Genomic DNA, 26468 nt, shown 5'->3' with positions numbered 1-26468 from the left:
CAACAACAAAAAATATATTTACGATAAACACAGCACAACGATTTTAGGCACTAAAAGTGTTCACATTTTATTAAATAACTACAATTCAAATGTTAGCAATATATATATTAAAAAAAGAAATATTTCTATTACAATTGTTTCAGAACCAAAGCCTAGAGGGTCAAATTAAAAAGCAGCAATTTAACAAAAATACAAATATAATAATGTCAACAATACCTTCCTAAAAACCTTAACAGTATAAAATATTAAATACTTTTACTTAAACAACTGTTACAGAGCAAAAGAGAGTCAAACCAAAAAATCAGCAATGTAACATCAAGCCCTTTTGACAATGGATTTACATTTACAGGATTTTCTTCAAGAACGGTAACATGTTTACATTTTTGTTTGCTGCTCATTGATCTCTTTTTTTCATGAGTTTATGTAAATTTACCACAGTAGCGAACCACTTTACCACACAAATAACACCCGGCATTGTCCTTTTCTGTTGTCCAAATTGCGCTGCTTTACCCTTATCCCTCTGTCCTATTTAGCTCCTGACAAGGATGCGCACGTAGATTTGGCCCTCTCTTCTGCCTGGCAGGCAAGATGCAGCAGCAGGCCAGGAAGGAGATGTAAGAGGAGAGGTGCTAAAACTGTGCCTGTCAGTCATTTTAAACAGGCATACACTTGGAGAGTAGCTAAAGATGGGCGAGAGAAGGACGCGTTCGGCAGTGGTGGCTTAAGAGTTGTCAGCCTACCTGTTACTTTTCCCTTCTGATGCCGCCTCAGTCATTCTCGGACGTGATAAAAATCCAGGGAGCACCCGCTGGTGATCAACTTTTCTTTGCGATTTTCTGAATTTCCTCAGAGTCCGATATAATTCATGAACTTATTTTCACTTTAACGAGCCACTAATGCTACAAGCTGAGGCATTTGTTTTGGTGGTCCTTCGTGCAAAGTCTGTTTGACTGATTGGCATTTTATACAAGCCTATGGAAGTCGTGTATTGGTTGGTGCCATTGAAACCTGCTTCTGATTGTCCGGCGCTGTACAACCACGAAATGTGACAAATCTTGTTGGCCAAACGCTCCATCACTCCAATATAAAACTGGAACTAGAAATCCTTGAAAAAAAGCAGTGTTTTGCAGTTACACTATCGCACTCCGTCACATCGCGATATCGATTTGATTTATCGTGAAGCCCTACTAACTACACATAAAAGCATCTCTTTGAGGAGATAAATGGAAGAGTAAAGTATTGATCTCAGGACAATCGTATCGATCAGATCCAAGGACTTGCTTAGTATCGACAAAATCGATATTTGGACATCTTTTCCTACTACAGATTATCGAATGACAATTTGGCTAAATCAGAATGTCCTAGTGGTGTCTGTGAGCATTGGCTATTTACCTTCTGCATGTGATTGTAAATGAGTCCTTTGTTTCAACCTTCAGCACGTGTAATTTTCTACTTTTCTCTTAGAAGCTTTTCCTTCTTAGCCTAGCCATTGCAGTAGGCCAGACCTGCAGCCCTGCTTTTGCTTTATCTCCCAACGCTGCCTTGGCCTCTTACACACACACACAATAACAATCCACGGAGCAGCTGCTGGTGATCACTATTTCATTGCGCTCTTCTGACTTTCCTCATAGTCCGATTCAATTGATACATGTCTTTTCAATGTAATGATCTGCTAAAGCTACTAGCTGTCCCTTCCCATTTTGTTTTGGGGGAGCACATTGACTTTTGCGCCTGCCCCGCTGTTTGAGTGACAGCATACACAAGCCTATCACTGTTACACGCATGGACAGCTGTGCCCATCCAACACCCAAAGGCCTCCATAACCTGCCCCTGTGATACTATTTGCTGTGTGCTGTCTGCTCCAACACTGCACAATACATTGATATCAATGACAATAAAGACAACTCAATTCAAAGTCAGCAAAGCAATGAACCAGCAATAACTGAAGCGTGACATAGCGAGGGTCTCCATATTCCCTGCGTGTAAACTTACCCCTATGTCAGTAAAAGAATTGTCCCAGTGGCCCCCAAGCTCTAGTTGAGTGTTGTTGAACCAGACCAAAGCGTAGTCATGGAAACCAACCCTGGCAACTTTCGTGTCTCATAAAAAATTAAAGGAAGTGTTACTGCAGCTGCATCGTAGAGCTGGTTTCGTTCCTATGACAACATCTGCACTACACATCTGCTGCCTCACACTGTGTTTTTGGAGAAAGCGGACATTATTACTTCAGTGACATAACATGATAAAGCGCCTCTGTCCTTAGCCACACAGAAATAGGATTTTATCGAATGGAGTACATGGAAGGAAATTTGGACGTGATCCACTCTAAATTTTACATGCATTAGCAACTCGCTTCGACAAAACTTCATGTGGCGAGTGTGCATGAATACAAATAAGCATTGTGTAATAGAGGCTTATCGGGAATAGCAGTACAGAGACTAGAACACATGAAAAAGCTTGTTAAGTTTCTCCCTCAGTAGCAATTCAGACTGACCTTTTTATAATTATACCACTCACATACACCTCCCAGGAATAACTTGAAGTTTTGCGGCTTGGCCTAGAAAGGATGCATCAGGAATGAAAGTTGTCAATTGACCTAATGGCATCAGGATAAATTGTTAGTTTGGTATTTCAATACAGTAATGCCTCGGTTTTCGTGGGGGTTGTATTTCAGAAAAGTCCCGCGTTAGTCAAAGCCAGCATAGTAGAAACTATTTATTTATTAGATATCAGTAACTAATAATAAAAACGACTGCAAAAGAGTCTGAACTCTCGATCTACAAATAGAAACACAGAACACAGACTTCATTGACTCTTAATTGTCATTACACAATAGTACAATACATTTAGAAGTCTTCGCCTTTCCGTGTAAGAAAGCGATATAGAGATATAGAAAGAGGCCGGCAAGCTGCACGCTAGCATCTGGGATCCTTGGATTGACCCAGGTCTTTGTGGTGATTAAAATACAAGAGTCACAAATGTAGTGGTTTCCCACGTGTTGTAGCTCCAGGTCTTCCATTACATGCGTAATGTATCTGGCAGGGGTAGCTTGAGAGTGTTGGTAGCCTAGCGTTAACTATACAATGGACAGTAGCCTTTCTATTCCTTTCCCTCTTGACACAGCCTCATTGGATACCCAGATGTGATAACAATCCACAGAGAATTGCTCTTCTGGGCTCTTCTGACTTTTCTTAGAGTTCGATTTAATTAATGACTTTATTCTCAAAGTAACGAGCCGCTAAAACTACTAGTAGTTGCATTTGTTTTGGTGGCCAGTTATGCAGCTTGGCCACTTGCCCCAGCTATTTGACTGACATCATACACCAGCCTATTACAGTTACGGACAGACTGCTTGCAAACTTTGCCTTGCCTTAATTGGCTAGTCCTATTAAAACTTGCTTCCGATTAACCGGCGCTGTTAAAACCCGACCTTGACAATTCTCCATAACTAAGACATGGAACTATGAATCCTTCAAAAAAACTAAGTCTCTTACGATTATGCAATCGCGTTACGTCACATGGCAATATCGATTTTGGTTAATTGTGCAGCCCTTCGTAGGGGCGCTCTATTTTTGAGCGCAAAACACAATCTGTCTCCAGATAATTAAGAAACAAAAACAACATTTGCTTGTTCAATTCTGAAAGTAGCGTACATTTAAAAAAAACGTAAATCTAATGTGATCATTGGAATGTTTTATTTATGCTAAGAGACACAGTCTCGCTTCAAAAGTAGCCGTGGACAAACATAATAGGATAGAGTCGAGTTTTTTTTTTTTTTTTTAATGAATGTTTTAATTCGAAATAGCTGTAAATTAAAAAAAAAAGCTGTAGGTGAAAAGTGGTAGTCTACGCGCTAAGCAGTAGTATTGGATGGTATACAAATGTGATTTTTAAAGATCCCTGGTCATATGTGATTATATGTTGGGTAAGTTATCAGTTATCATTCTTTTACAGATTCTGCGCACCTTTAATCGGAAGCTTTTATTGTAGATTGTTGTTTAGATCATTAGTATTTGTTGATTACTAAATTAGTTGTTCCACCTCTATGCTCAACAGTACATTTCAAGCTTGAAAACAACTTTCTTGATCCACAACCACCAAATGATGACATCCTTGTGCCATTTTAGATATTGTATCAAAGTCTTCAGAGTTCGTTGGAGACTTTACTTTGTCTAAATTGCGGGCAGGATGGATGGATCCTTTTCTGTCATTTCAACATGAACTTAACTGGTGAATAAAGTATCATACGGTTAGTGAACAATTTGTAATTCTCTAAAATGGCAGTCTAATGTAAATATACAGCTTAGATTTAGTGTCAACTCTAACTGGGCTGCCTTTATCCAACTTAAAACACACTTGGGGGGCTGCAGAATAACTAATTTTGCCCAAGACAAGCATTCAAGCAACAGAGAGATACAAATCTTGATAGGAGGATGGATTTTGTGCATGAATAAAAATGTTTTTTGGTGAGTAAAATATGTCAATATTTCTAGATAATATTAGAATTGTTGTATGAGGTTATTATTGATGATTTTTATTTGTGTTGAAGCTGTAATGATGGCTTTACAGCAATTGAATAGTTATAAAGGGTTGGATTGATTCAGACAGAGCGCTACTAAAGGCTTAAGTGTCAAATACTGTACATAGCTAGCCACTGAATGAACCCCATAGAGTTGAGACACAGTGTGATATAAAAACATTCAAAAAACTTGAATGGCTGTGCGCCAAAAGAGAAAAACCCGCGTGGAAACGTGGAACAAATGTTTGGGTGAGATTTACCTTTTTGACAGGGTCATTTACCTCTAGTGTGACCAACCGAATTGCTTGTTAAATATTGGGATCCTGGCCAAATGTATCCTGTCCTGAAAGAATAGAATGTCTTTCTGGGAAAGCTGCTATGTCAGCAAAACCCAAAATGCTGATTCAGCTTCTTCTTTTTTTTCTTTTTACATCTCGGGTAACCTAACCGACGGCCTGAAAAGGATGGTGTTGATTTTCAATGTTGTTCTTTTCTGGGAAAGTGGAATGTCATTCTGGAAAAAAAGCTGAGCCAGCAAAACCAAAAGTCCACTTTTTGGGGCATTTTTTTTTTTACAACTTTTTCAACCGTCTGCAAGACATTGTCTTGACGTTGAATGTTGTTCTGGCCTGGAAGAGGGTAAATTCTTTCTGGAAAAACTTTTTAGTCAACAAAACCAAAAGTGATGAGTCCGTTTTTGGCCTGTGGCCTATCTGAATGTTTGCGAAAGATTGTGATTCTATTTTGGTAGTTTTCATATGTAAGGTTACCTACGTAAGTGCCCATAAAAGATGGTATTTATATTCATTGTTGTTCTGGCCTGGGTGAGTTCAACGTCTTTCTGGGAAGAAATGCTGAATCAACAAACCCAAAGGTGCTGAGTCAGCCTTTTCTGCATTTGTCACTCCTAGGGTAACTTACCTGACTGCCTGTAAAATATGGTGTTGTAATCAATGTTGTTCCCGCATCTGAGCATTGAATGTCTTTCTGGGGAAAAATGCTAAGTCAACAAAACAAAAAGTGCTGAGTCATCTGTTTTTGGCATTTCTTTCATATAGGCTAACCTTTCTGACTGTCTTTGAAAGATGGTGTTCGTATCTAAACTCCAATGTATATATGTATAATATATATATATATATATATATATATATATATATATATATATATTACTTACTAAAAAAGATTATCATCCCCATGCTCTGCTCGTAGGTGATAACAATCCAAAACTTACTGTAGTTCAGAAATCCACATTTTCACAATGGAGCTGTACGCATCCTAAGCTTGGATGTCGGGGTCAATAAAGCTCTGTGCAACATTTAATGGCTGAGCTCTTAAATACTTCACACACATTACAGAAACGTCAAGTAGTACTACTACTATGCAGGTAGAGCGCTCGCCTTGGGATCAAAAGGTCGCAGGTTTTATTCCCGGCCCGTCCGTGTTATATGTAGAAGTGTCCTTGGGCAAGACACTGAATCCCTAATGCCCCCAATAAGCGGGAAGGCGCCCTGCATGGCTGACTCCCTATTGGTGTGTGAGTCTGTCTGAATGGGTAAGTGTGAAGCACAATGTAAAGCGCTTTGGGAGGTCTTCATTGACTTGAAAAGCGCCATATAAATGCAGACCATTAACCATTTAGAAACATATATGCTTTGAGTCTTATTAACAAGCAGTGTCCGCTGTTTGAGTATTATAGTGCAATTTCAAATGTTTTCCTATTGGTCTGATAACTCTCTTTTTTTGATACTATTGATCTGATAAATATTGGCCCAATTATTATGGCGCTTTCCTACTTTCTAGGAATGTGGACAGGTCGGAGCACTGTTGACTCAGGACTCTGCAATAGTTTGATGGGTGTTCTGGGTTAAGGTGAGGAAAGAGGAGCGGATTCTGCCTTCATTTGGGCAAGTGTCTCAATAATGTCATGCAATGTCAGAGTAGTACATAAGATGTCCTTACTAATGCAATTTTCATTTTTTATAATGGCCTCACTGTAATTAATATTTAGCTAAATGTACCGTATTTTCCGCACTATAGGGCGCACCGGGTTATAGGGCGCACCCCCAAAAAATAGTTTTTGGTCCTATATCTTACATACATAAGGCGCACCGGATTATAACGCGCTACAATGGGAACGTCGACAAAACAGTCAGATAGTTCAGTCAAACTTATTACCCCTTTAACATTCCGAAAGCTTGCAAAGAAGCAAATACGTGTCTCAGACATATACGGAAACAGTGTCTGTACGATGTCACTCAAATGCATCGTTCCAAATATCATTCGGAAGGTTAAAGTCTTGGAATTCAAAAAATGCCAACCATTCCTTAGTTTCTATTTTCTTTTTCGCTCGCAACTTTACTGTGCATATGACAATAAACACTTGGAATTGAGTTTAATTTAAAAAAAGACCCATCACAGAAACATCGAGATCACTCTGAAACAAGATACTGGGAAAATATATAGCCGGAGTAGCTCACCGAAGTCGTTGCGGTCAATAATAATGTGCAACCATGGTCGTCTTATATCCGTGAGTGTAGTAAATCCAGGAAAGTAAAATATTTACAAATACAGATTAGTAAAACATGTTTTATCTATGCCGTAGACAACCAAACTTGCTATTCACATTCATCTTTTTCGGCCAATTGCAGGCTTTGTTTTGCCCCTTTAGCCTATGCGAGCCTGTAAATGATAAAAAGGATCCGCCTCCTTTACCTCCGAATAACTTTAGCCAATAGTGATCGATACAAATGATGATTGACACATTGGCTGGGAAATAAACGCCGGCATATGTATCCCAGCATACACCGCGGACCACTTGGCCTTCGGGGGAAAATCTAGTCGGCGGCTGCTTGCCTTAGTTGCAAGACTTTGCGACTTAATATTGATCCATATATAAGGCGCACTGTATTATAAGGCGCATGGTCAGTTTTTGAAAAAAATAAAGGCTTTTAGGTGCGCCTTATAGTGCGGAAAATACGGTAATACAATGTTAGGTTTTACACTTAAAATACATTTTTAAGTCAGTATTTGATTTAGTTCTATCTATTTTCTTCCGGCGCCGTCACGAATGGCAGCCACTCCAGCAGCTCCCGTGTTATTTTCGATTGTTCTCGATTGTTCTCAGCTCAGGGATTCTGCTGGAAATGTGAATTTCCCTTCGGGGATGAACAAAGTATCTATCTATCTATCTATCTATCTATCTATCTAAATGACAAAACAGAAAGCCTTCCGTTTGAAGTGTTTCTCAGAGAGAATACATTTTGAAAGTTAGAAGCCAATTAATACATTTGCAAATGTTTTTTTATTTAGAGTATCTGCAGCAAAATAGATCATTTGCTCACCACTAAATGGCATTCAATTTCACAAACCTGTAGCATCTATAAAGGGTCCTCAATTTTTTTCTGTTGCTTGTCATTGGAGTAGTGGTAGTGTTGATACGTTTGTGTGAGTGAGTTCTGTACATGGTCCAATGATTTGGCCACAGAATTTTTGTGCTGGGCCTACTTAAAGTGTGGGCATTCGTCAGAAAACTCTCCTCTCTTTTGGACACCAAAGTATTTCATAGCACCCATGCATGAGCAAACAGTTTATTTCTGGAAATTGACAGCTAGTTCTGTGAACTCCTACTGAACCTCAGGAATGGGGACATACAGCCTGCCAAAATGACCAGAGGGGAAAATGAAATAAGGCGTTCTCTTTCTTGGTATTTCTACACTAAAGGGCCTTTTTGTCGGTTGTTTGTGCATGGACAGAAAACCAGCTTGGCTACTGTTGATATTCTGCACTGATGGAAATGACTTGATCCATTAGAGAAGAGGCAGTTGAGAAGGAAGTAATATTATGTGGGTGACACGACAAAAAATAATATGAAGATTTTTTTCTCTTTTAAAGAAATCAAAATGTTGGTTTTATCACCATTTTTACAACATTAGTTCTATTATTGTGTTTTGAATGATTTGCTAATTTCTGACTATTTTCCTATGAATAAAACAACAGGCACATTTAACCAACTATATCCTATGAAAACAGGTTTTAATTGGATTATTGCAAACATGTCTGGATGTTGCACAGTGCATGCGTTTTTAGCCATTGGATTGGCCCCTGGATCTGATGCATGCCATCATCTAATTATTATTAGATTCTAATACAAGGGTCCCCAACATGGTGTTCACGGGCATTAGAACAGCCCCTAAGGACAGCTGAGGTGCCCGCAGAACTCACCGTTGCTGTAAAATGTTTTTTAGTGGTTGACTGATTCTATTCAACCCTTCTCCTTACAATTAAGCAGGTAATAACATGGTAAGAAAATAGTAATAACATAAGTTTAAAAATGCATATCAAACTTTGCACTGATTACTAACAAAAAGAAGCTCTCAGCTTCAAAAAGGTTAGAGACCCCTGATCTAGAACCTGCTGTCATAGGCTGAGATTTTAGTAAGCTTGTCATGGATCTTTTGCATTATTTTAGTTATACTTGTGTTATTGTCTGTTGCTGCCCTTGCAAGAACCGCTGCAGCCTCGTCATCCCGGAAGAGGGATTACCTCATGTGTGACCCTTTTTAAGGTTTCTTATTTATCCTCGTGTTTTTTGTTTTTTTGTTTTTTTTGTTTTGTTCCATGCCCTCATGTAGGTTTCAGATCAGGAGATGTTGTATCGGTGGGCTGTGCAGCCCTTTGAGACCTGACTTGACATGCTAAATTTTACCAAATGCTCATTGAGATTAACAATAACCCTAAACTTTGATGACTGCATACTAATTCTACTCACTGCTTTAGCACACACTGCCTTTAATCTATTAAGAGGGTTCGTATGGGTGCTTGAAATCCTTGAAAATGCTGAAATTTTAATGTTGTGTTCTCTAGGTTTGAAAAGTACTTGAATTAAGGGTTAAGTGCTTCTAAATGCTCTAAATTGTTGCAATTTTTCCCGGCAGTCTGAATCGATAGACCATGCAAAAAAAGAAAGAAAATAAAACAAGTCTGCCTAAAAATGATGCCGGCAATGCTCTTTGGTAGCATTAGTTTGTATGGTGTTTTCATGTGAAGCGTCATTGCCCCCCAACACGCGCTACCCCCTATAAGTGTGAGCTGCTTGCGCATTGTTAAGGCGGAATGGGGGTTCATATCTGAGGTAACCTACTTGAATGCCTGGGAAAGATGGTGTTCAATGTCGTTCTGGTCTGGGAGAGTGAAAAAAAAATATTAAGTCAGCAAAATCAAATGGGCTGAGTCAACTTTTTTGACTATATATATTCACATATAGGTCAGCCTTTCTAACTGTCTGCAAACATGTTGTTCTGGACTGGAAGAGAAGAATGTCTTTTCTGTCAGCAAAACAAAAACTTTTTTTTTGCGTTTTTACCTCTACAATGACCTACCTGATTGCTTGTGAAAGGATGTGAGCGGTTGTGAGCATGGGCTTCTTTTTTCCTGGCCAAATCTGTTCTGTCTGGGAAAGTAGAATGTATTTCTGGAAAAGCTGACGAATCAGCGAAAGCAAAAATGCCAAGTTGTTTTTTTGTTGTTGTTGTTGTTGCAATTTTTACATCTAGGGTATCTTACCTGTGTGCCTGTAAATTGTGGTGATGATATTCAATGGTGTTCTGTCCTCGAAGAGTGAAATGTCTCTCTGGGAAAAAAATGCTATGTCAACAAAACAAAAAGTGTGAGTCTTTTTTATTGTTGATATTTCATTTTTCACATCCAGGGTAACCTGCTTGACTCACTGTAAAAGATGGTCATATCTAAACTTTTTCCCCATTTTCTTGGGTTGACAGACACACACAAACAAACAAACAAAAGGATGTAAATACTTAGATCCCAAAGGAAAACATTATCACCACCTTCGCTCTACTCTCAAGTGATAATTGAATTCTGTTGGAGGTCTATTGTAGCTCGATAATTGGTGAGGAAGAGGGAACCTTCAATGACTTTCAGACTACCATTTCTTATTTTAAAGATAGAAATGACGTCCGTTCACATTCCCAGAACAGCTGCTACTGTCACTGTCACAATAAGGAGCCACACAGGTAGACCTGGATTTAAAACTTCCATTGTGCTTTATCTTGTCTTCCGGCACTAATTATTCTGACAGCAGGGGAACATGGATGTTGACGCTACACTGAAAGGAAATGGGATGTGTGTGGAGCAGCGAGGCATAAAAAAAAAAACAATAGTTATTTGCCAACCTGGTGTTGTAAGGATACTTCCCTCACTGCTTATTAAATGTATCTTTAGAAAAATGAGTAAATATGATTACACATGTTACAGTCCACATTCGAAAAGTACATTGTGCAGTATATGTACTGTGACCTAACCCAAAAAAGTCCAAGTTAAAATGATTAAGTGTTTAAGGAAACAATTAGAGCAGGGGTCCCATAACTTTTTCCTCTGAGGGTCACATAACTTTTTCCTTCTCAGTTTGTATCAAAAAAAGTGTGTCGATTGCAGAAGTGCCTACATCTAAAATTGTATTGTTTTCCAGAAAGCCACAATCGAATAACACTTCTGGGTTCTTCACAGAACAAAAGTCCGAAAAGAAATAATAGCACTATAAATTAAATAAATAATAACCAAATATCCCTCTCTGGGTTATTCACAGAAAAAGAGTCGGAAAATTGACAATAACACTATTTATGAAATAAAGAATAACTTAATAATACAAGCACCACAGCAAAAAAGTCCATAAAACATAAACTTTCTGTTGAGCCGTAAACAGTTTGAACAGGTCCAAGATCAGCTTGGTTGTCAGAGCACTGGACCACCAGTAGTGTAGATGCCTTGAAAAAATGCAGTAGATTTTATCTCACAAATTTTAGCCACGGTACCAGAGACGAATGTTAATTTTGTTGTGCATTTTACATGCTACAACGACAATACAAATAGTCATTGTAACATGTGAAACAAACAACGGAATTAACATTCGTCTCTGATAACTTGACAAAAGATGGCGTGACAATGAGATAAAACCCAATACCTTTTCAGGTTCCCTCTATATATCACTGGAAGTTCAGTGGTAAGAGTTCGGCCCTCGCAGGGAAGATACCATGATCAAGATGGTGGTTCAATCTGAGTCTCGAAGCCAGAAAATAGGAGTGGACAGCACCCAATCTTGATCCAGTATTGATTTTTGTAACTGGGAGATGGAATAGGAGCTTGCTCTGTCCTCTCCACGCATCGGCCCGGTATTGCAGTACCTCCGGAAACGGTGCATTTGCACTGATCGCTTCTTGGCCTTTTGGCTAGGATCTTGGCTTAGCCTCTTGGCTAGGAGCAAGTGTCTCGGCCTGTTGGCTTTGAAGTGTTTCATGATTTGACTGATAATGGATAATGAAAAATGGACAATAAACTTATAAAAAATCCCCCCTCTCACCTCTGCGACCTAAGTTCGGATACTGTTACAACGAAAACGCGCATCCAGACTTTGAAGATGTTTTTTATTTTTGTTAAAAAAAAAGTGTGTCAAAATGCTCCCTAGTATCATTTAAGGGGCTGGACCAAAATTTTGAGGTGGGCTGTAGTGTTGGTACCACTGATTTACGTATTCGTTTCGGTTACTGACTGTTTAAAACATCAAATATCTATGTTTTAACAGGTCTAATGAATTATTTTACCAAAATAGCCCAGCAGTAGGGATTCATAAGTTCTTAATACATTTCCCAGCCTCGCTGTTTTAGGCACGGATCATTGTCATAACAGCCAGTCATTATTTTGCTCATGTTGCGCCTGTCCAATTGCTCTCCCGGCCTCCATTGAATGATGACTATGCGTATGGTATTGCTGGGGGTTTAGTGGTCTCTTTTTACACTGAGGTAGGCCTTGAGTGTGCAATTGAACTGACTGCTTGCTTTTTGACCTAGACAGACAATATTCAGTGAACTTAGAATTCAACAGACAGTTTTGTGGTAGAGGGCTGAAAAGTTTTAGAAAGTTGTTTATTTAAGTGCTTTTTGAGGTTGAGAAATCCTCAGTCAAAGACACCTAAAGAAAATGTAATTTACTTCGTTTACGCGGGCAATCCTGGGACGTGTCTATTTATACAAACAACATTAATGAGGCAATATGACATAGTTTAGTGAGAGTATACCTCTGTGGTAAAGCCATTTTAGCAGGATGTAACTTTGAACAGTAGCTCTGACGATGTCTTTCCTTTTCCTGTTGAAGAGAAACAAATGTTTTGTGTCAGGCAGGTGTTTCCCAGTCCCCTCTTGGGGTAAAAATAGTACATTTTAATTGTAGGCCACATATGTAATATTGCCACACATGATCTGAAACACTTAATCATTCATTGTCAAAACTCACATCTTCATTTCAAAACTATTTTCACCAAAAACATAAAATTACCTAAACATACACTAACAAAGAGTTATTTTACTACTCTAAAAAACATCTGAAAAAATGTTTAATAGTTATCATAAGCTAGTAAGACGGAGCAAATTACAAGTCAAGTCAAGTCATTTTTATTTGTATAGCCCTTAATCACAATTAGTCTCTAAGGGCTTCACAAGTTATTACATATAAGAAGATTAGGTTACTCGTATGCTATAGAGTAGAAGTGAGTTTTAAGCCTAGATTTAAACATTTCCACCGAGGTTGCAGATCGGATCTCAGGGGGAAGAGCATTCCACAACACCGGTGCCTGAATGGAGAACGCTCTCGAACCAGCGGAACACTTCTTGGCTCTTGGGATCACCAGGAGACCGGCGCTCTCGGAACGAAGGCTTCGGGCCGGGACATAGGGGGAGATCAGATCTGAAAGATATGAGGGGGAAAGTCCATGTATGATTTTGTATAGTAGTAGGAGAACCTTAAAATCGCATCTTAGGCTAAAAGGGAGCCAATGCAGGTTAGCCAAAATTGGGGTGATGTGATTGAACTTTTTTGTCCTTGTTAAAAGCCTCGCTGCAGCATTTTGTACCAGCTGAAGACTCTTGAGTCTGGTCATCGGAAGACCGGAAAGTAATGCATTACAGTAGTCGAGACGGGAGGTAACAAACGCATGAATTATGATTTCCGCATCCGACTGAGAAAGTATAGGACGAATTTTAGCAATGTTACGGAGATGGAAGAAAGCGGTTCTAGTAATTTTCTTCACATGTGTTTGAAAGGACAGATCAGGGTCGAAAATGACACCTAAATTTTTAAGTGTGTCACTCTGTGTGATGTGGCAATTGTGGTTAGCCCTGAATCCTGATTACATTGATTCAAAGAGATTGTTCTCGGACATGAAATCATTCAGCTGCTGTGCCACTACTTTTTCAAGTATTTCAGAAAGAAACGGTAGGTTTGACACAGGTCTATAATTACATAAGTTTTCTGGATCTAGGTTGGGTCGTTTCAGTGTGGGTTTAATGACAGCGGACATAAAAGCAGCCGGAACTACACCTGAGGCGAGTGATATGTTTAAAATATTTAGAACTGAAGGTGCAAGAACGCCAAAGAGACCTTTAATAAGTGAACATGGAAGTGGGTCGAACAGGCAAGTCGTCGGTTTGGCCGTATTCACCATCTGTTTCAGATTTTCGAGTGACAGTTCACTAAATCGGGACAAAATACCTAGACAGCCACCATGTCGTGCATCTAGAGATTTGAGTGCTTTAGTATGTGTTGAATTAATACTGTCTTTAGCAATTTCTTCCTGTATGCTTTGGATCTTCTTAGTAAAGAAGACCATTATGTCGTGGGCAGAATGGGAGGAGCTATCTGGGATAGTTTGTTGCCTTGTTAGCGATGCTACAGTGTCAAAAAGGACCTTGGGATTGTTCTTTTGTGACGCAATCACTTTCGAAAGGTAGGCTGATTTTGCAGAGGCCAGGGCCGCTTTATACTTCAACAAACTATCACACCAGATTTGATGGAAAACTTCAAGCTTGGTAGCGCGCCATTTTCTTTCAGATTTCCTGCATTCTCGTTTAAGGGATCTAGTTTCATCATTAAACCAAGGTGTGCGTCTTTTAGGTCGTGATTTATGCCGGATGGGCGCAACTGAATCCAGGGCATTGGCCAGGGTAGCGTTAAATTCATTTAGGAGTGGTTCGATGGAGCCTATGTAGGAAGGAAAGGACGCAACTGCTCCTGGAAGAATATCGGAGAGCTCAGAAACTGTGCCCATGCTTATATTGCGTCCGGTGAATCCTTCAGTTTTTTTTTGGTACTACATTTAGCTAGCACCTCAAATGTAACTAAATAATGATCCGAGATAACTGTAGTACACGATAGCACCGCCATGTTTGAGGTTGAAACTCCTACAAAAAATGTCTGCTCACCCAGACATTGAAATTGATTTCAGGCCGGCTCAAAAGCAGCCATTATCTGCCCCGCTTACCCTCGGTAGGGTCGCGGGGGTGGTGGAGCCTATCCCAGCTTTTTTTGGGCAGTGGGGAGGGTACACCCTAGACTGGTTGCCAGATGATTGCAAAGCACACAGAGACAGACAACTCACTCACACCTATGGACAATTTGGACCATTCAATTAAGCTGACATACATGTTTTTGAAATGTGGGAGGGAACTGGATTGCCCGCAGGAAATCTACGCGAGCACGAGGAGAACATTCAAACTTCCCACAGGAAGGCTTGTAGCTGGATTTGATCCCATGACCTCAGAACTGTGCCGTGGACGCGCTAAGGTTCAAAACGAATCAATCATATATCGTTTGTGTTGTATTCATTTTAAGGTTAATTTTTCTCCGGTGGATTAAGTGGTCCATTCTAAGTGGCATGCGAATAGGTGTCCCCTTATCAGCAATTTATTCTCTTCTAATACAAATGCAGCACCTGAAATCAGTAGAATAACTTATTTTATCATAAGATGAATGATAACAAACGACACAACAAAACACAAAGTAAAAATATTTACTTTCTAGTGCAACAAAAAATGTAGTATGCAATACAAGAATTCACTTTTAGCTTTTAACACATTTAAAGAAAAATATAGGATCCCAAACATCAATATGTATAAATTAAAATATTTGCAATTCTAAAAAAATAAGACCTGTAAAATGCAAAACAATTCAGCTCTGAACAAAAAAAAATGCATAACAAAAGATATCTTCAAAACATTAATTCTGCAGTGCTATGAACAAACTATAAATACAAAAGAAAACTATTTATAATTGCATTTTAACCAATTAAGACACAACTTCTGATAAAATGAATTATAATGTGTGCATTTAACAAGTGCCTTGCCTTTGAGGGACTGATTCAGCCTCTTCTGCCATGAATGACAATGCACTCTGATTTGGAGCCATAAATATTCTTAAAATGAATCCAAATTTGGCTCCACTGATCTCAAATTTATTTTATAAAGTTTGCTACACAAACAGAGGTCTAAAACCCCATTAATAATTAATGTGAAACTATCAATGAAGTAATGTGAAAATGTATGTATTAATCCTTAATTTGCATGGGCTTTGCATACATTAAAGGGACAATGCATATTATTTGAATACCAGATGTGGCTGTATTGTGTAGTGCAACAAAAAGTGAGTGCAAGGAAGAGTACAAACTATGAAGACTCAAAGTGAACAATATATATATATATATATATATATATACATATGCCGAGCAGCACGGCGGAGCAGTGGTTAGTGCGTGTGAGGCACAGTTCTGAGGTCATGAGATTGAACCTTCCGGTGTGGAGTTTCCATGTTCTCCCTGTACTTGCGCGGGTTTCCTCTGGGCACTCCGATTTCCTCCCACATTCCAAAAACATGCATGTCAAGTTAATTGGCCTGTCCAAATTGTCCCGAGCAATGAATGAGCGAGTGAGTTGTTTGATTCTGTGTGCCCTGCGCCTGGCTGGCAACCAGTTCAGGGTGTCCCCTGACCACGGCCTGGAGAAAGCTGGGATGGGCTCCAGCACCCCGGCGACCCTACTGAGGATAAGCGGTGCAGATAATGGCTGGATGGATACATAAATGCCCTGCGACTTGCTGGCAACCAGTTCAGGGTGTCCCCTCTCAGCATACGGTACTGTATGCTATAATATAGCAGAGCTTGTACAAGTGCTCGAAATCTTTGAATACGCTTAAAAATATTGTTGTGTTTTTAAGAATTGGAAAAGTGTTTGCATTATGGGTAAAATACTTGTAAATGCTTGAAATTGTTGCCAGTTTCCTCAAGTCTTCCTAAAAATGAAGCTGACACTGCTCTGGTGGCTTCTCCTTGCCATTGCATTTTATCTTCGTGATTAACGGCACTTGGCATGAATTCTTATGGCATTATTTAAGGGGAAATATGAAATGTCAATTAGTGCAAGGATTACATATCAATTATGGTCATCTATTATGCAAAAAATTAAGGTAGCGTTTTCAAGTGGTTAATTGTTTACCCAACGCCTATACGGGGAGAAAAAACAAATATATTTGCAGTTTGTTTAGGATCTAAAAATCATTTATCTTGATAAATGCGCACGCAGCAGTGTTCCTTTTACCTCTGAAAAGTGATGGGTCCTGGGGACTCACATGCTCAAAAATCTATGGGTCCCAACATAGATCTATGGGCCCCCAAAATTTGGTGTCCTCCATCCCCTTACAAACTGTCGTATTTTCCCTTACAAAATACAAAAAATATATATTTTTTTTCAAACATGTTTATTTATGTAGTTTAACATGTTATATTGTACATGTGTTTCCTTATATCATATATATTGTTAATGAACATTTTGTTGTGAGACACTGAGTTGCTCGACATGAATGAGGTTTATTATAAAAAAAAGCTTATTATGCTGAAATAAGCTTTATGGTAGAGTGCATAACAGTTTTAGTACGAGCAATTTGAGTAGAAAAAGGCAAAATAAACATGTTACCTGCTCAAAAGTGATTTACCGCGAGACCAAAACAACAATGGCGGATCTCCCTGATGAAAAGTTTTGAGTGCGGTAAATCTTTGTTAAAAATTGATAATGACAATTTTGTGTCCAAAAAGTTGCGTCTAGGGGACGCACGTTGATCTGACACAATGCGCCCCCAGCAAAAATAATGCGTCTAGGACGCAGGGACGCGGGCAAACGAGAACACTGACGCAAGATTAAAAACAAATCGCATATTTAAATCATTAGATATATTTGTGGCCCCACAAAATACACGATTCACCCTGGATGTTATCTTTAATGATACTGGAGAAATCAGAAATTAGGCTTTGAAATTCCTAAAAAAAGTGCTTGAATTTGGCCATGAAAAGGGTGTACGGACTCTGAGCATATAGTATGGTATGGTATGGTATAGTTTCGTATAGTATAGTATAGTAGCACATTATGCTGTTTAGTCCCATTTTATCTGTTCATTGAGTTGTGCTTAAGTTTTGTATGCATGTGCTAAGTTCAGCTGTGGGTCCGTTAGGAATCACTGCATTCTTCAGCAACTGCTTCTGTGGTATGCCAGCACATTCCCCACCGCTGAGCTGGAGAATCCACTCGGAAAGCAGCAGCAGGAACTTTTCCTCTTTATCTCTTCCCATCCTTCTAGAACGGTCTTCTCCTTAAATCACCTTTACCAATACCCTTTCCCACCCTACCCAACATCTCCTTATGTCTATTCATGTAATTTAGTGACTTTTCTAAGACGTTAGAGCGAGCACGAATTAATCTCTAAACTTTCTCTTTCCATATAAAACTTTTGGTTCCTTATTGTCGAGTTGAAAATCAAACAGTCATGTGGTGTTGAAGCAACAATAGCTCAAGTGAGAAGCCCAACACTTTGCATGTTTGTTTTGCTAACAGGGGAAAGGCAGGGTGGCATTTATAGGACAGACGTATACGCACAAAGACTTGTTCGACAATTACATACACTGCATGAATTTCCAACATTGTTGGGGTTAGACTACAACCATTCTAATTTAACCATCAAGCAAAACCTCGACAATCTATGCCTACCTAATCTCCATTATTTTTGTCTGCTAAGCATGTACAAGAGCTATGATTCAGGTGTATTTTTGCTCGATTATTTCGATAACGTGAATAAATATTCACTTGATTAATTATCTTCTTTGGCTTTGTACATTTGATGTGCTGTCTACGTTTTTGATAAAAATCAAGCATCTCTTTATAAGTCCCCACAAGTTAACATGTGTTTGTCTTTGTTTATACATTTTTTTCAAGTAACCTATCTAACGACTATTGTGCTAAAATAACCACAATGTCTCCAACATGCCTGTCATTGGTTTCTTGTGATTAGAAAAAGGACTACCGTATTTTCCGCACTATAGGGCGCACCGGGTTATAGGGCGCATCCCCAAAAAATAGTATTTGGTCCTATATCTTCCATAGATAAGGCGCACCGGATTATAAGGCGCTACAATGGGAACGTCGACAAAACAGTCAGATGATTCAGTCAAACTGATTACCCCCTCAACATTCCCAAAGCTTGCAAAGAAACAAATATGTGTCGTAGACACGAGCGGATGCGGTGTCCGTACGATGTCACTCAAATGCATCATTTCAAATATCATTCGGAAGGTTAAAGTCTTGGGATTCAAGAAATGCCAACCATTCTTTAGTTTCTATTTTCTTTTTCGCTCGCAACTTTACTGTGCATATGACAATAAACGCTTGGAATTTAGTTTAATTCATTCAACTCATCACAGCAACATCAAGATCGTTCTAAAACAAGATACCGGGAAAATATAAAGCCGCATAGCTCACCTAAGTTCTCACGTTCAATAATGATACGCAATCATGGTCTTCTTACAACCGTGAGTGTAGTAAATCCAGGAGAGTAAAATGTTTACAAATACAGACTAATGAAACATGTTTCTTTATGGCGTAGTTTAGCAAGCTTGCTATTCAGTCATCTTTTTCGGCCAATTGCAGGGTTTGTTTTGGCCCTCTAGCCAATCCGAGGCTCCGAATAACTTCAGCCAATAGCGATCGATTTAACGGATGATTGACACATCTTTTTCGGCCAATTGCAGGGTTTGTTTTGGCCCTCTAGCTAATCCGAGGCTCCGAATTACTTCAGCCAATAGCGATCGATTTAACTGATGATTGACACATCTTTTTCGGCCAATTGCAGGGTTTGTTTTGGCCCTCTAGCCTATAGGAGGCTCCGATTAACTTTAGCCAATGGCGATCGATTCAAATGATGATTGACACATTGGCTAGCCAATGAAACGCCGGTATATAAATCCCAGCATATACCGCGGACTACTCCACGTTCGGGGGAAAATCGAGTCGGCGGCTGTTGCGTAAGTTGCGAGACCTTGCGATTTAATATTGAGCCATATATAAGGCGCACTGTATTATAAGGCGCATGGTCAGCTTTTGAAAAAAATTAAGACTTTTAGGTGCGCCTTATAGTGCGGAAAATACGGTAACTTTTTATGGAAAGGTCAAATCAAAGAATGGCCTACATACTCGCTGCTGCCCTTTTGCTCCTTTGTCCTATCCATCCATCCAGATATCCATTAATTACACGGCTTATCCTCACTTGGATCGCAGGGGTGCTGGATCCCAGCCATCTTCGGGCAGTTTGCAGGGTAAACGCTGAACCGGTTGCCTGCCAGTTGCAGGGCACCCTGAGACAGACAACCATTCACCCACTCATTCACACCTAAGGACAATTTAAACCGGCCATTTAACCTGACTTGAATGTTTTGGGAATGTGGGAGGAAACCGGAGTGCCCGGAGGAAATCCACATAGAAACGGGCAGGCCATTAGCTGGAGTTTAACCCTGGCCTTGTAAACCATGGGGATGACATGCTAAGCACTCTGCTGCCGTGCTGTCCCTCCTTTGTTCCATATACCTTAACATTTAATTTTTCTCTTCACAATAATATGTATGTGTGTTTCCCCAGAAGTGTAAAGGCATTCTTATTATTCGTGTATCAGTGTAAAGTAAATTACCTTTTTTCTCGCCCATAAGGCGCACATTTAAGTCTGCGATTTAATTGAAAATGTGAGCGGCGACCTATCACCCATTGCGCCTTTTGTGGTGGACAAGACAGAGGACTGAAGTCCCCGCGATAGTTTGAATTACGGGCGTCACAGCTCACGTTTTAAACTGGGGGCGTGTATATAAACTAACGGGCGTGTGCAGTTTGCCGTACGTGTGTGAGCTGTTTTGACGCTGAAAATGGCAAAGAAGCACGCGTATGAAGCACATTTTAAACTGGCGGCCATCCACTATGCTAAGGAACACGGAAATCGAGCTGCCGCGAGACAACTGAAGAATAATGAATTGGTGGTTTGAAAATGGAGGAAGCTAAAAAACAAGCTCCAACAAGTAAAGAACACGCAGCTGCGGTTCTGCGGATGTAAGGCGAGGGGGCCCAAATTGGAAGAAAGACTGGAGCACTGGATAATCGAGTAAAGATCAAGTGGCAGAAGCGTTTCGACGGTCGCGGGAAGTCACCCTGAAAATGAACAATTTGGTGCAGCGGTTCTTGTCAGAAATAAAAAGAAGACTTCAGTGGCTTTGTTTGATAAAAAATATCAGTAAAAACCCAGTTTTACTCTCCCTTTTTTACAATTCTGTTTTATCGTGGCGTTTTACGATGTGATAAATACTTCAATAAACCACTACCAAACTTAGTTTTGCTCCTGCTGCTCTTCTTTTAATACCCACACTTGTATGCCTGTGGTTGTAATGCGGTCTAGCGGCACTCGCGCCCAATGAGCCAGTGCGCCGTATGTGTTGATAAATACAGAAATACAACCATATACAGAGAATGGGCCTTTTAACACGGTGCGCTTGATGGGAGTGAAATATGAAGAGACGTAAAAACTGCCTCTTTACGTGGGCCTTAGCCATCTGTGATGTAATTTTTACTCTAGCTTGCCGCAAACTGAGATAAATAATACGGTTTACAGCCTTTTTTTATACTCTACAATTGTTTTATCTATGAAAACAATACCTGTAAAATTCGGACTATAAGGCGCACATGATTATAAGCCACGCCCAGTACATTTTTAATTTTTTTTGTACATACATGAGCGGCACCCGACTATAAGCCGCATGTGCCCACATTGAAACATGAGATCTTTACAAAGAAAGAAGGTACACAGATTTTTAATGATATACGGTACCTTAACTCCTTAATGTTACGTTGGGCCGCCAAAATTTAGTTAAACAAATATGTGTCTGTATGATGTCACCAGTCACTTTAATACGTCATGCCACATATTGGAAATCTTAAACTCTTGGGATTAATTGCATATAGACTCATCAGAGAAACATCACAATCAGTCTTCATACTGTAAATAGGATTCCCCTTAAACATTTCTGCTTTGTTGGACATTGCGTTTTGCATTACGTTTGTTTCCAGCCATTATTTCCGTTTACAAATAAACAGATTCGTAAAATTATTCCCAATATGGTTAGCCCTCCCGTTTTGATTGTGGCGTGTCAGGGGGAAGTACAGCCTTGTGGTGCCCATTACTCTCCAGGCCGTCTTTTGGGTAGGTGTTTGCTCTCCCACATGGAACTGATAATCCTGGTTTCCATGGTTAGCAGTTGCAGGAGAAGCCTCCTGATCTGACTCAGATACAGCGCCTTTATTATCTGGTTGAGTGCACACCCACTGCTCCATGGTGGGGAGCACTTGTTTATGCCATAGTCTTGAAATTACTTTTTTGTTTGCTGTCAAAAGAACTTTTACTATGCACTCATCCTTTCTTTGCCATTTTTATCCTGTCACATTACCCAAATAGAGCACCTTGACTGTTTTGGGTATCCCGTATCCCGGTTTTCTTGGAAGCATACCAAAATTTCCCTCATGAATCTTCTATTATTTAACAATGACAAAATACATGCATGTGGTAGACGTCTGCCTCTACCTGCCTCTCCCCTTTTGGGGGATGATAACTAATCTGACCATGTTCTTCCTATTTACTGGTAATCTTCTCCAAATCCTGGAGCTAGTAGATGTGCAGTGTGTTTTACAAACATTTAACCACTCCCTTTTTGTTATTTTTAAATCCAATTCTTTTTACCATTTTCTTTTAATATAAAGGAAGGGATGGGAATATATGGTTAGAGAGCCAGATATGGTTCTTTTCATGATTACATATGACTCTGAGATAACATTCTCTTCATGCCTTCATGATCTTCTACAGTGTTCCAATTCTGATGATTGCAGACTTAAGTTTGGTGCATGCATAACTGACAAAATGCCAGTTCTGGATCTGTTTGGTCAAGTATATACAGGGCACAATCCCAACTACAGTTTACAGTCAAGTTGTCACACCAACGGACCCCGTTATGGCTGTATATCGCTAAGGAATCTTTATATGGAGGTTCCATCTATATCATTTGTTGAGTCACTTTATGATGAAAACCCAGATGTCCCCCTCGCACCTGCGCGGGTTTCCTCAGGACTCTTCCGAAAAACATGCATGTCAGATTGACAAGTTGGTCCAAATTGTCTCTAGGTGTTAAAGAGTGAGTGAGTTGTATGTCTCTGTGTTCTCTGCAACTGGCTGGCAACAAGTTCAAGATTTCCCCTGCCTATTGCCTGAAGATAGCTGGGATGGGCTCCAGCACCCTCTGGACCCTAGTGAGGATAAGTGAAGCAGAAAATAGATGTATAATTGTTATCAAATCATGTAACGTCACAAGGTGAAATAAAATGTGCTATCTTAAAATGTTTTGTCTTAACATATATGGTATGGGTCTCTCTCAAAAAAAAAAAAGCTAGTACGCTTGCTATTATGGATCTTTGGGTCAAACATGTTCCCGACCCCTGATACAGAGTGATGAAATCCCACTACATGCCATCAAACATTGATAAATATCTGTGATTACTTTTCCCTTATAGGACCTCTCAAAAATGTTAATGACCTTATGTCTGATCACCTTGTCTTTACCACCCTACAATACACTTTTTACTTTATTTCTAAATTACCAATTTTCGTGATCAAAGTCAACAACAAAAAAGCAGTTCATTTGATCGGCTCCACACATATACACATTGTTAGTAGTGCTGTAATTTTTTTTTTTTTTTTTTATTCTTTTTTATAATTTTAAATCTTTATTGTGTGTTCCAATCTTTTTGTGTATTTGTTTATTTTCCTACAGAGGCTATCAGCCAGTGGCAAAGCGAGCCAAAGGAACGTGTCATCTCACTCGTCCTCACCCATTTGCCACTGCTCAAACCAGGCAATGTTGAGGCCAAGGTCGAGTACATGCACCTACTGCCACGCATCCTTGCGCACACCATTGAACATGGTCGGCATCTAGAAGAGTCTCGCCAACTCCTCTCCTATGCCCTCATTCACCCAGCCACCTCATTGGAGGATCGCGCTGCGTTGGCACTATGGCTAAATCACCTGGAGGAAAGGGTCGCTGCCTCAGGTGACTCACTCGAAAGGCCATCGCCTGGCCCGCATCACCATCAGTCCACTCCACCTTCTACGCTTACATCATCGGGATCCTCCACAAACAGTTCTTCGTCTGGTAACCTTTACGCTATGCATCACCACCAACGCTACGGCTCGGACGATCGCCTCAACGGATGGCAAAGCAGCAGAGATTCTGGGTTTGGAAGAAGCTGGCAGCAGCAGGGCTGTGAGAATGGACACCTGGCTTTGTACCCATCATGCTCCGTACCAGCAACCATCAACACTTTGGGAACTGGTGGAGGTGGAAATACAAGTAAGTACAAGGTTCATTCGGTGCTTGAAATTCTTGAAAATGCTTGCATTTTAATGTGTTTTTAAGGATTCAAACTGTTTGAGTTTTAAATGAAGTGCTTGTAAATGCTTGAAATTGTTGCCATGTTTCACAGGTCTGCTTAAAAATGATGCAAACATTGCTCTCTGGTGGTTTCGCTTTGCCATCGCATTTCTTCTTTCCTTGTTAATAACTGCAGGTGGTATTAGTTTGTGTTGCATTGTCCTTTGAATTGTCATCACTCCTTACGGACAGGTCCATGTTACACCTAAACAGGGTACTTTGAAATGTGTATTAGTGCATGGATTACATAACAATTATGGGCATTTGTCATGGGACATGCAAAAATTAAGATAGCTGTAAATTGTAATGGAAAGAACTACCTGCAACTGAAAATGTAAGTTGCATATTACCGACATTTCATCCACCAATATTTGGAAATATTTATCTCAAAAATATTTACACATGTATTGTTCAGATCCACAAATATATTACCGTTTTACTCAAAATCTAAAATTCATATGTCTTGATAAATGCTCACACAAGATTACAAATCTTATTTGTAAATCGCAGATATCATTTTGGCTAGGTATAATAGATAATTTATGCCGGATTTCTTCTTTTAATGGTACTGAAGAAGTTGAAAAATTACCTTTGAAAGACTTTAAAAGTGCTTGAACTTGGCCATGAAAAAGATGTACGAATCCTGTAAGTTTATTATCTTGCATTTTTTATAATTTTAATGTGTTTCTTGTGGCTCTGTATAATTAGCTCACATTTTTCCATATTAGAATTTGTATCCGTTAGAGCGAAAAAAAAAAGGTTATTTTCAGTATTCTAAATAACCTGAAACTGAACTGTGTATAGTGGGATGACATATAAGGGCATATTCTATTCTATTCTATTCTAGGTCTGCTCAGCAGTTTGAGTTCTCAACTTTTATTTATGGAGTTGTTCTCTTTATGTCTACGTAGGTTTTCTCAGAATGCTATGGTTTCCAATCCCACATTTCAAAGGCATACGTTTATATTTGGTGTCTGTCCCTGGTTGTGTGACAGCCCCACGCAAACTGTTATTTGGTACTGTTCCTGGCCATTTAATCAAAAGCTTACTGTGTTGGAATGAGTCGTGAACAGAAGTTATTTTACCCTGAAGAACAAAAAGGAGCATGTTAAATAATCTTGTTTTTGAGTAAATATTTTTCTCGCAGATTATTTTTTTATCTGTATCTAATTAGGACACCCATTAATATTTTTGGGTAGAAATTATATTCTGCTCTTCATTAAGATATTTTGCTGATTTTAGGTATTATTTTCTTATAGATAGATCTAGTAAAATAAGAGAAATAACATCTAAAAAGAGCAAAGAAAATGGCAGTTGAACAAGACTTTTTTTGCATTTCTCATACAAATCCAGTCAGAAGCATGATACAGTGTGTGATGACTCTTAGGCTGATCAGACTTAGCTAACTAAGATTTTTAGTGCATCTGAATAGAAACTGGATTACTTTTAGTTTGCAAAATGACAAAGAATATGCAATTCCAAATGTTCTAAATCACAACTATTGTCAACAATCAATCACCTTTCTGCTCAAACTGTTTCCTCGCATGCTATCGCAGTCAAACACTTGGACAGTGACCCTGCCCAGTTTAGGAATATATGGTGAATCATTGTCCATTGCTGGCTATATATGTCTGTCAATGTTTACAAAGAAATATCCTATGATTGATTTTAGTCATATTTCATTTCCTTACATGGAACTGGTCGGCCAGTGCGAAACGATAAGTAATTATAGAAAAATATGACATCAACCACAACGCATGCTGGGCAATGCCTCTGATCAATTTCATTGCTGTACTACCCAATCAGACCTATCAATGATGTGCTAGAGTCTGAGGAGGGTCAGATCCGATTTGAACACTCAGTGGAGGAGTGTGCACAGTCAGCCCTAAAGGTCTGCAGTATTTTTCACACTATAAGGCGCACTTCCCCCCAAATTATTTTGTCATATATTTTTCATGCATTTTGTGGACTATAAGGCGCGTGGAATAACAACTGCAGTAAGAGCCCCTGTATTTATTTGTGTATAACTCTTGCACATCTCTGTGTATATTAGTGCAAAAAATGTCGTCGACGAAAATTGCGAATCAAACCGGGATTCAAACCTACGTCGCAGCGGTGAAAGCACCGAAACGTCTCCACTAGACGATTTGTGCTATAGATGACAAACAAAAAGGTATTAGATGTCATCTCCTTATCTCACTATTTTTACTCACGGTGCCAGAAATGAATGGTCTATCCAAATATATTTGTAACTCTGCAATAGACATGATTCACACAGCA

General features: G+C 39.4%; 1 protein-coding gene, 1 long non-coding RNA gene and 1 pseudogene across 5 annotated transcripts in view; 2 read left to right on the top strand and 1 right to left on the bottom strand.

The window, feature by feature from the left end:
• Positions 1 to 26468, top strand: part of samd4a (sterile alpha motif domain containing 4A) — a 72323-nt gene that overhangs the window by 13849 nt on the left and 32006 nt on the right. For 3 of the 4 annotated variants that reach the window (XM_088334159.1, XM_088334157.1, XM_088334158.1), the window contains one exon: positions 23532 to 24107. In XM_088334159.1, coding sequence (XP_088190285.1) covers positions 23532 to 24107 — 576 coding nt within the window. Of the gene's footprint in view, positions 1 to 21797; positions 21914 to 23531; positions 24108 to 26468 lie in introns of those variants that run through there. The other variant, XM_088334160.1, reaches the window with a different exon arrangement.
• On the bottom strand, positions 9887 to 12658 carry LOC148367299 (uncharacterized). Its single transcript, XR_015850295.1, has 3 exons — positions 12606 to 12658; positions 10082 to 10148; positions 9887 to 9998 (listed from the first exon to the last, which is right to left on the bottom strand). It is a non-coding gene; the product is annotated as an uncharacterized LOC148367299 (long non-coding RNA).
• LOC148367300 (U2 spliceosomal RNA) lies at positions 11641 to 11730 on the top strand (annotated as a pseudogene).

Source organism: Urocampus carinirostris, chromosome 4, assembly GCF_059441175.1.
Source record: "Urocampus carinirostris isolate Australia breed hairy pipefish chromosome 4, RoL_Ucar_1.0, whole genome shotgun sequence".
Classification (NCBI taxonomy): Eukaryota; Metazoa; Chordata; class Actinopteri; order Syngnathiformes; family Syngnathidae; genus Urocampus; species Urocampus carinirostris.
Note: the sequence above shows the minus strand (reverse complement) of the source record. Positions and strands in the feature narration are given on the sequence as shown.